The 11,945-nt window shown below is 40.9% G+C and overlaps 1 protein-coding gene across 1 annotated transcript; it reads left to right on the forward strand.

Annotated features, from left to right (window-relative positions):
• Nucleotides 1-457: 457 nt before the first annotated feature.
• Nucleotides 458-1,615, forward strand: LOC148032315 (aspartyl protease family protein 2-like). Its single transcript, XM_087683909.1, has one exon. The coding sequence runs from the start codon at nt 458-460 to the stop codon at nt 1,613-1,615; it is 1,158 nt and encodes a 385-aa protein (XP_087540035.1).
• The last annotated feature ends 10,330 nt before the right edge of the window (nt 1,616-11,945 follow it).

Here is an 11,945-nt window from a genome sequence, read left to right on the forward strand (position 1 = left end):
TTGACCAGAGACATCATTCGTCAAAGCAGTAAGTGAAGGCAAGCTTATCATCATCATGTCAATCTGCAAGGCGGGCCTGCATGTGCAGGCGCTGGTGGTCCTCCTATTCCAGGTCTATACGATCATCATCAACCCGCACATTGATAACATCGCGGGTGCGGCTGACATCGGACCGGACCATAATTATGTGGGGCTCCAGATGGACATCCTTCACAGGAGCGATGTGCACGAGGAATGTGCTAAGCGCGGCGCAGCAGTTGTTGAATATGGGGTGGACCATGGCTGTAAGCGCCTGGAAAGGGACGAGGCCCGTGTTCAGTCCCTCCTGGGTATTCTTGTAGGCGGTGCTGCCACCGCAGCGCGCCAGCAGCTAGCTTAGGTGGTACCTGCCTTGAAACTCTCGGGAAGTGGGGATTATTTCGTCAGGCTTGCGTTGGGCGGGGGCTACCATAATTACATGTCCCTCGACACGGGCAGTGAGCTGTCGTGGATCCAGTGCAAGCCCTGCGGCGGCAAGTCGTGCATCCCGCAGGTGGACCCTTCCCTCTTCGACCCCTCCGCCTCTGCCACCCTGCGCAACGTCTCCTGCAAGTCGCCTGTGTGCCATCGCCGACTCACGACAGGGCTCGTTGGCTCATGCTATGCGGGCACTTCCAACTGCGCCTACAAGGTGGACTATGCAGACGGCTCTTCCACCGCAGGAAGCTTGGTCATGGAGGCCATCACTGGCTTGAACAACAACAGCAAGCAGGCCGTTGAAGTGCTGCTGGGCTGCGGCCACGACAACACGGGCATCTTTGGAGGTGCGGCGGGAATCGTAGGTCTTGCACGCGGCCCACTCGCCCTTGCGTCGCAGCTCAGCGCGGATCGCAATCACAGACCCACCTTCTCCTACTGCCTCCCTCCCAGACGGCTACCCTCAACTCTTATAGGCCCATCAGTTGCAAGGGCCGCGGCTACAGGTAGCCTCGTACTTGGATCAGCAGCAATTAGCCCAGCAGCTCTACTTGGTCTCCGCTATACACCACTTCTCCTTCACCCCGATCCCGCTCTCCGGACCTTCTACTACGTCTCTCTCACCGGCATCACCGTTGGCTCCTCCCTCCTCCCCATCGCCCCCTCCGCCTTCCAAATCGACAGTCGCACCGGCGGTGGCGGTGTCATCCTCGACTCCGAAGTCGCCATCTCCCGCCTTCCCCCTGCTGCTTATGCGGCTCTTCGCACCGCCTTTGTCCGTGAAGCCGCGCCCCACCTTGGCCACCCGTCGCCTGTTGACAGTGGATCCTTCCTCGACACCTGCTTCGACACCACCCACATCCAGCTACGTGCTCAACGTCAGCACGATCAGCCTCTCCCTATTCCACGCGTCGTGCTTCACTTTGCAGGTGGCCTCGACCTCGAGCTACCTCCCTCCAATGTCCTCGTCTGGCTGGACGACTGGGCGAGCACCGCGGACGGAAGCCCCCCGTCCACGAGGAAGCTATGTCTCGCGTTCGCCCCTGCCCCTGATGCCATGTCCTTCTCCATCATCGGCAAGGTCCAACAGCAAGGCTTCCGCATTCTCTACGACGCAGCCGGTGCTAGGCTTGGTGTCGCACCGCACCAATGCACCTAGACTCCCTAATTCATTGCACACCTTACTGGCTTCTCAGAGTCTCTGCGGAATTGTCGGTGGAGCCTTGTCCTCCTTCATGTAAACAGAATATTATTTCCAAAGAAAGAAAAGTTCTGACATTCTTTCTAAAATCGAATATCAATCCTGCTCATTACCTGGCTTCATAGATGGATATGAGTTCTCATTCCTGCTGATCAGGTGGAATGGAATGGACGATGTGTCGCTGGTCGGGTCTATGTAGATTAATGTTGGTGAAATCTCGTTCTCTCGCTTTGATCTCGCTCCTACGCTGCACCACTAGAGTTATACACAAGGGACTTTTAGTCAATCCCTATATAGGAAATCTTGTAAAATGTAGGAAATGTTGCAATATTTCCTATGTTTGTATGCATGTATTCCATATATACAACTAGGGAATGACATTCCCCACATCTAATAGTAGGGAATTAAAGGTCAATATAGACTATTTCTTAAGTTATGTAAAAATTCCCTATATAAGTGTATACAAGAACATGTTTGGATTAAAAACCTTATAGGTTTTCATGCATGCCTTGCATGAATTGGTCTATAGCTCATGGTTAATTTAAGAGCAATAGTAAAATACTCACCCTTGCAAGCTTGGACATGCCAATGTAAACATAATCTTAGTCTAGCACCCTATGAGCCTTTGGTGAGAAACAATCAACCTTTTGAATTGTTGTAGTGTTTGGACTAATGACCTAGATGGTTAAAATGATCTGATTTTTTTGAGATATCCTATTGCTCTTATTAGTAGAAAATGTTGGTATTTGTATCGCTTCTTTAAATGAGCAAGATAGTGCTTCCCTTTGATTGCCATAGTGATAATAAGTGTCCAATGAGCCATAATCTTCCTTTTGTATTTCTTAAAATGGCAGGATACATACGTTGTATACTCTAGATAACTCAACAACCTTGGGATCTCCTAGTAGGGCCTCTTATGGAGGACTAACTTTTAGAGGTCCCTAAAAGGTTGGAGTTACACTCTATGACTATTATAACCATGAAAAGAAAAATACAAAATACAACGCAACATAGCTCCATTGTGATGGTTTAGCTGATAGTCAGGGTGATAGAATAATTCTCCAAATGAATGTAAGGCTCGAGTTATAAGTGTGGGTTGGGGCCTTAGCCATAGACAAGAACTCCACTTTTTCTTCTTTATCACAACCCAGTCTAGAGGGACGATATTAGCAAACATCCATTTTTTAGCGATGTCCATGTAATTCGTAAGGGATCTAAGCATAAAATTAAGACAAAAAATTTTGCCATTTGGATTGATGCTCCAGAATGACTAAGGGCCATTTTATATTCATTTGGGGACAAATGTATGCAACAAAGCTATTAATTGAGGTAGCAATTATCAAATGGGGGATAGAACTATCTTAGTGTTGTTGACTTTGATAAGGAAGAGGTGTTTGGATAGCTTTTTGTGGTACACAAAAAAGAGTGGCTAGCCATTGGCAGCACCGATCAAATGCATGCAAGTATCCAGACAAATTTGAAAGAAAAAGTGCCCAAATCATGTTTGATCTACCTTTTATTGCTTTTGGTTTATGTATTCTAAGGTGTTTGTTTGTATTGATGTTCATGAAACCTTCCTAAGGTACCAATTTTTCTCAAGGTGATGAGGTCCACAAGTTAGCTTTCCCTCTTTACATCCATAACCTAGTACATCCAACCAAGAGAGCACCATTCCAATTCTATTCATAACCTAGTATGTCTAACCAAGATCATAGAGAGAACCATTCCAAGTCTACTCACAAATCACACTTGTTGTCTTGTAGGGGCTAAAATCTTATCCAACTTACGATTATAAAAGGTATAACTCGAATATAGTGATGAGAATACATCTCACACTATGCAATTATCAAAGATGCCACAAAGAGAATTGAATTACACCAATCAAAATACATCATAGAGAAAAAAAATGGTTGCACACAAAATAGGAACAGAGTTTGATTCTAGTTATGGCATGTGAGCTTTTGGACGACTTGTGCGTATGTGTTTTTTGAAGAGTACCTCAATCACTTTAATATTATAGTGTTAGGAGGTAAAACAAATCCCATAGAATTTCATGTACTAACGGAGACCTGAAAGGCAGTCGTGTTTATTGAAGGTAGGTTATGTGTACTTGGATCTACTTTAATTTTCTAGGAAGAAAGGACATGAGAAGTGGGCAATTCTATTGGTATAGTTGCCCCTCAATCTGCCACCAATGTATTCAACAGCCAATTTTTTGCATGTTTCTACTAATATATAAATAACTAAGGTATATGTTTCTCAATTGAAGCTTCAATAGTTTGTCAACCTCTTGCTAGTTGTATGATAATTCAACTATGCATCATCAAGCCACAAGTACCTAAACAAAACAAATAGGGGGGACCTACTCCTAGAGAAGCAAAGAAGGAACAAATTATGGTGGGCCCATGAGAACCTTGAGTAGGGGTTGCTACTATCTTTCAAGGAAGACAAATGATATTCTGGACCTACATCGAGAAGAAAACCATGGTATAGAATGTGGCCAAATCGTGAAAAGAGGATGATAAAAAGAGAACCAGTGATTACAGTAAATAATCAACAAAAGGGTAGACAATGTCTTTTGAAAGCAAGACAAAGGGAGTGTTGCAACAAAATTAGCTTGGGCTTCTCATGCATTGTACAACCTCACATTCCAGGTATTTACTTCCACCATAAGGGAGGTTGTTTAGAAATACTTGCAAACCATCATCCACAAGTAGAGAGCCAGCACAGTGTAAGCATAAAGATGATCAAACTATCATTATGGAAATCAACAAAAGCACTATTGTGTTTCCATGTCTACAGGCTACAATTGTGCTACTATTGAGATCCAAGATGGCTACTTCTGCAAAATAAATGATGGCTGATTTGTAATATGGGAATATAAGAAGAGGGATGCTCTTTTGAGGTAGATAATATGGAGATTCAACACTCGCGTCTGTCACTGAGTTATAAATCCTCTATATCATGTGCATTCATGGCATGTTTTATATATACATACAAAACCTATTTTGCGATATTTTCTTGACCCTTCTATGAATTTTTACTATAATTTAGGAATCCCTTAGTGTAACTTTATTTTTTTCATAAAAGAATTTAACAAATCCTTATGTAATAGATACAAAAAACTAGCTCTATCATAGAATTGATCACGAACTAGTTAAGGAACAACTTCAAGCTATTCTATGGAAGGGTGCAAGCATATTAATGGTTCTCACCACTGAACACCATGAAGGTCGCATCTAAAGAATATATGACAAGCAGGCACAATGTGCGACCAAATGTTTGCTGAACTAAAAATACATTCTAAACTTGGTCAACTCATTAAAACAACCCCATAACATATAAGATCCCAAACTTCCAAGCTTTCATTAAAAAGAAAGTGATCCTAGAAAGTTTTAACACATTTTGGCATTGCCTAAAATTCACAAGCTATGGTCTACATGTGCTAGTAAGCTCGTTGCTCAAGCCTACTTTTCAAAGTGAGTGAGAAGTGAGCCTTGTGGATTTTTAAACATGAAAGTTAAAATAGAAATAGAAGAATATGCAATTTCACCATCATAATACTATCTTTGAGCTCTCATACATTGCGATATTGATCTCGGTCTTGTCTTTTAGTGATAACATTAGACTATATCATTGTATCTTTTGTATCTAATTCATCTTAAATAATTGTCTCCACTATTTCTACAAAGTGTATCAATAAGAAATGCACATACACACACACACACAAATTCTAAAGATAACAAGAAATAATCACTCAGAAATTTTTAGTTAGTTAATATTAAGTCTTTAAAAAAGCCAAATAATATGAGTTTAACTTGTAGCTAAAAAGGATAGATATATCCACAACTAAGTTCCAGAATTATTTGCATGAAGATGTAACTAAAAGCAGGATGTTTTATATTTGCACCTGTACAAAGATTATCTCATTTTCTTTTATAAAGTAGATATGGCTATACAAAAGATGTGTATATACAAAATTTTCCTCTAGGCCATGCATTCTACTCATCACCTCAACATTGTTGAAGCTAGAGTTCATTGTCATTTTCATATACGTAGATGCATCATCGCAATCTGCCAGTCATGTTCCTGAAGCAAAGATACAAATACAAGAAATTAAAATCAAGGGAAATGCTAAGAATAAGCTTAATAAGAGGAATAGCTCCACACGCAATATACCAAATCCACTTATGCATAAACCAAGCTTTGATTACAACACTCCAGCAAAGATAGTCAAGTCCATGTAACTTATCATTCGTAGAAGTGTACGCAGGAGCCATTTGGAGAGGGAAAGAAGAGAAGATGGAGGAGAGAGGGTATAAGAAGAGGGAATACAGCCAAACCAATAGCAAAGACTTCATGAAATGACAATTCACATGTAGTGTAACCAAAAAAATGATAAAAAACAAATGCCAACTGCTATAAAATGAGGAAAAATCAGGCAATAACTACAAAAGACAACAAAAACGGCATGTTCAAACTATTGTCTAGCCATCTGGGTAGAAAATGAAAAACGAAGACTGGTTGAGCATTTAATGTAGTAAACTAATGAGATTATAGGCTAAATCCAAGCGCAAGCTAAAATAATAGGTTGGTCATCTAAAAAATGTAGGCGTGATCAGTAGGGGGAAGAAAGACTTGTAATGAGTAGAGAAATCACAGTAGGAACTGAGATCCTATAATATAATACCATATCAAAAGTGGTACAACAAAACGAAAGCATAGATGAGTGTAAAAATAAACTACTAGATACAATATGAAAAAACCAAAAAAAAAAATTGCAAAGAAAGAGAAATCAAAGAGATGCTTGGGAAATCAAATCCACATACCAAACATGAGAATGATGCATACAATAGTGAGTTACTACCTATGTGAGCACCGGCACTGGCTCGTCTCTCCAACATGAAGAGCACCTAAAGAATGATGATGACTCAATGAAAGGAAGAGGAGCCACTAAATAAATAGGCCCAAAATGTGCCTAAAATACCAAGTAATGTCAAGCATAGCCATGTCTCACACATGAACTAACTAGACTAGACTGATAGCACTTCTTTGCCTATTGCAATCATGGTGGACAAGGATCGGAATGTTATACATGGAGTTTTTTGGCATGCTTGAGCACTCCAACATGTAGAAGCTAAGCTAGGATAGGATAGGACTTGTTAATGATCAGTCTTAATCATGGTTTTATAATATCCTTACCACATTCTTGTGCCTATATATATTTGTGTATTATAGAGGGACATGCATTCTGCAACCATCGATAGCTACGTGGAAGTTTCCAACAATGATGAGTAAGCCCTCCTTCAAATAATTTCCAAGCAATCCATTAGCATTGGTATCAACACAAGAGTGATAGAGATTTCCAATTATGTGCCACCGTAATATACAATCCAACATCTTTGTTTACCATTTTGTTAGCCATTAGGGATCAACTTGAGTAAGAATATAGTACCAACATGTTATGGCATCATATAAATTAGTAAGGCCTTGATAATAGAAAAGAATGAGAAAAAATAGTTGAGGAATGGACAAAGGTTGAATCAAAAGGGAATGACTCCCAAGGACGATATAGAGGGTTTAGAAAAGTCAAAGAGTGAATGAAAAAGCTCATTCTTGTTGTGTGGCCAAAAGTTTCTCTCTTCTTATTTCTTGCTTCTTGCTTCATTCTTATGTATTAGAGAGAGAGAGAGAGAGAGAGACAGAGACAGAGAGAGAGAGAGAGATGGTGTGAAAGAGGGGGAGTGTGTATGTGAGAGAATGAGGGATTGTGGAGAAGCTCTTCTTCTCCTCTCTTCATCTTATTCTTTTTCTCTTATGTTTTCTCGTGTATGTGGCAATGAAGCTTGAAGCTTGGAGCTTTGAGACAGAGCTTGCTTGTAAGCATATCTTGGATCATCGAGCTAACAAAGGATATATGGGAGGAGGGGAGTTGATCAGATTCAAAGGTAAGCTCACTACACTTGTGGGTGAGAGAGTATGCACAACTATGTGAGAGGTAGCCATAGCTCTCGGCTTGAAATGCTTAAAGAAATAAGTAGTACATGGCTCTTGGTAGTGTGCTCGTGAGGATCAATGGATTCAATCTTCAGTGCTTACATGGTCCAAAATGAGCTTGAGTGCTTGAGTTCATCCACAAAAGTCTCCTTGATTTAGGTAGCAAGTGATGGAGTAAGAGAGTGTTTGATCTTCTTTTCTTGATTTAGGTAGCAAGTGATGGAGTAAGAGAGTGTTTGATCTTCTTTTCACGATAGTTTAGGGCCCCAAGTCAAGTAGTCAGTAGTAACATCAATCTGTGGTGTCATTGTATTCTTGTGTTTGAGATATGCTTTGAGTCTTCCCTAATGTTTATTGAATGAAGTCAAAACCCTGAATGCAACAATAAGTAGTGCATTTAAATGTTTCAATCAATTTGTTGACATTTGGTATGTTTTGTCCTATGCTCCTCAAATGGCATCCCCAAGATTGGGAAGACGGCCCTCGAACACCTAAGTAACTTTAGTCCCACTCGAACTTGCACAAGTCCACTCAAACACTTACACTCAAACAAGTTCACTTGGACACTCTGACATTGGGACAAGTCCCCTTAGATACTCGAACTTGAACAAGCTCACTCAGACACTCAGAGGAGCACCATTCATTCGAGTCTGAGTCTTTGATCACTTAGATGATCACAAATTCCACTCAAACAATGGTCAAGTTTAGGACTTGGATAGGCAAACCTACTACTCTGTGAGGTTGTCCAGAACATAATTTTTAAGAATTTTGACCACTGCGTGACGTGCTCATGCCAACATCTAGCAAGCCCAGCAATCGAGGTTGGAACTCAGATATGTACATGAGACCATAGAGCCGATTGTCACTAGAACTTTAATGTAACAGTCATGGAGTAATTGAAATTACCAACCACTAACTGCTTGCTCCTTAGTAGAGACTCAATTTGACTGTTTGGGATCACCCACCAGACCATCTGTCAAAACCCATGAAGAATCCAAAATTGACTAGTAGGAGTAATCACTATTCATGCAAAAGAGCCACAACAGCATGAAATTGATTGGTAAAAGTGTGGAGGTGATTGATTTCATTGAAGGTTGCATCGTGCAACAAAAACACTTAAGTGCATGTCAAAATTGTAAATCCTAAGCATAGCTCACATCGAGTTGCACCTCTTAAAAGTATAAGTGTATATACTTAAAGATTGATTGGATTAACAAGGAATACACTAAAGGGGATTAAGTTGAGAAATGAACACACTAGTAGGAGTGCATCCTCGAAAATCACACGAGTGATCCAAGACACCAAAGACAAGATCTTGGAAGATAGAGCCATCAGACCATTGAGGGAAACAAGGACTAACCAAGATTAGGGGCACATGCCTAGTCAACCTCATAGAAATACTAGTGGTTCAAAGAGACAACCACCATGGTAGGTACCAATTCGAATGAGAATGACCTCAACTTTGACCTTGGCCTTAATGTAGTAGGGGTACCTAGATGAAATCCAATAACTTATCACATAGTATAACCAATAGACAAGTATAATGCATCATGAAAGAGCTATAGATAATATCATAGTCGATCTTGAGAAGGAGAGGAGTCCTAGAAGGATCACACTGTAGCACATAGCGAGGCATAACCAGGAGTAACACGCTTAGAGGCCACGTGAGGACAAAGAGATCAACAAGGTTCACATGATACTAGCCATCTCAGGTAGAAATAGAACGAGAGGAAATGCCAATAGAGAGAGAGTCTTAGAAGCTGATTTTACATTGAGAGAGCTACTCACAAAGCTATTCCTAGACAATACTAGTGCCGAGCAAAGTGGAGTAGCCTTGGTAGCATTATTGTTAGCTGGAGTCACCTCCAATATGAAGAGCCAAACAAAAATACCCATAGTTTCCAAGCAACTTAATAAATATCAAGCAAACAATGATCTTTATCGCTTCATCAAGCAGTTTGAGTAGGTCTGCAAGGCTAAATCCCACTCAATGGGCATAAGCATTCGATCTTTGCTCAGGAGACAAGCAACATACTTGTTTTATCATTCTAAACAATATCAAATGTAATAATTTCAATGATCTAAAGGATCTCTTTATCAAGAGATTCTCAAAGGCAAGATACTCTAACAAACTCATCTGTTAAGCTAGTGAATGTCATCCAAAAAGACAAAGAGGAGATAGGAAACTACGTCACTTATGTTAGGAGTCTCCACAAGAGGATACCTATAGGTGAGCTACCCAATGTGAGAGCAGTATCCATCGTATTCATCAATGCGATCCAGAACGAGGAACTCTGTAAGGCCTGTAGCGAGCAACTCAAACCTACAAAAGGATGACATATTCACAAGAATCTTTAAGGAGGCTATATAAGTGGATGATTTAGTAAGAGAGATAAGATCTGGGGTTACATAGCAAGAAAATAACACGTTTAGAAGTGCTGAGAGAATTGTAGCACTTAGCAAAGGATCAGTCCCTAGTGAGAAAGTTAAAGCAAAGAGTGTTGACTAGATCCAAGCGATAGTTGATCTACTGAGATAACCAAACTATAGGATTCATTGCGAAGGCCAGTGCAACCTCACATGCAGTGTGTACATTATGAAGGGAACCATCTACCATCTAAGTGTCCCAATCCTAGTTCTTCATCTTTTGCCAACTGCGGAAGATTCAGACATGATGCCATGCACTACACCGATTGCCAAGATGATTACCATACCAAAAACCCTATGCTCAACCATACTATCCAAGAGGCAGATAGCCTAACTTTGAAAGAGGAGCCCCTTCAACTCTACCCATGCCTAAGGATTTAGAGCTAGCCGCTCCAAGGATCAACATCAACCCAACAAGAGTTCCCAGACCTTTAGGACCTATAGTGACCCATCCACCAAGCAATACTCTAGTGCACTTGGTAGAGAAACCACTGGAGGGAGACTCATACATGAACCCTTATGTCTCTTATGACAAGGAGGGTAATGACATACTAACGGAGTTTAGGCCTGTGCTACTCATGGCTTTAGGTAGAGGGAGTGGTAGAGGCCTAGGAGGAGGTCATAACCATAAGCCCATAACATGTTGTATGTGTGGCCATCCAAGGTATATCTCATCCTGCTATCCTAAAAATGAGCAAGCAAATAGAGAGAAGGCTGACTTGAGGTGTCCCCAATGCAGAGTCACACATCTATTTTCCGATTGCCCTAGGTAAAAAACCTCCATTATTTTGGCAATCGTGTCACCTAAAAGAAAGGCCACACCCATCCTCATAAATGTCATGACACGATTACAAACAAGGCAAGCGGGTATTTCATTACCTAGATCTAGTAACCTAGATGTAGTCTCAATAGGGAAAAAGAGTCAACAAAGGAGGAGGAAGAGCAGTGATGCAAAAATAACACTCAAACAGAGAGCGTGAACACTTTAATAAAGAGATAGTAGGTTCGTAAAGCAGAAGAAAAAACATCTCATCCTAAGATGAGGGAGAAGGAAAGCCTAAGGTTGTGGAGAGTACCCTAATCCCAACCAACAACTAAAGGCTGTGGATCCACTTTCTCTTAGTTCATAGCTTTTTGCTCTAGTGCATCCAACTGGTTGTATCGCTCCTTAAATTCGTGCAACAATTCAAAGGTAGAAAGTCCTTTCTTGGGTTGATAAACCCACTCTCTGAATGTATTTTGCATAGCAATACTGTAATCCTCCAAAAAATATTCATCTTTGAGCAGATTCCTGAAAGCATCCTAGTTAGAGACCTATACAAACAAATCTGTCACTCTAACATGCAAAGCAGGGACAAGCCATAAGAAATAGTTGCTCTAGTTGGTCGAAACTCCGAAGAAGGGCATCTAGCTTTTAAAGGATTTAATGTAGGCAGAAACATTCTGGCCATCAAATAATTTTTTATCACTAACCGCAGCCTCAATCGCCTGGGTCGCACCATGCATATGCTCTTGTTCTTGATGTAGCAGTTGTTGTTGATCCAACTGTTGTTGATGCAACCACTGCTACTGCTGTATAGATAATTTCATCTATTGGTTTTGCATCATAATGGCTAAAGAAAGAGTTTTTCACAAAGTCTTCATCTCGTGGGTCAAAAAGGAAGAAACTGTTGATGATGAAGGTGGATTATTCAAAGAGTTTCCCATCTCGATGATGAGAAGCGACACTTTCACATTGGGTTCACCAGATGTCGCACAAAATAATACATCCAGGAGTTCGTGAAAGTTACTCATCGCAGGTATTCTATGTGAAATGGCAGTTTTTAGTACAAATCCAAAGCTTAATCAAATCAAAGCATGAACA

This window comes from Lygodium microphyllum, chromosome 8, assembly GCF_053477565.2.
Source record: "Lygodium microphyllum isolate KBCC chromosome 8, Lygodium_microphyllum_v1.1.10, whole genome shotgun sequence".
Classification (NCBI taxonomy): Eukaryota; Viridiplantae; Streptophyta; class Polypodiopsida; order Schizaeales; family Lygodiaceae; genus Lygodium; species Lygodium microphyllum.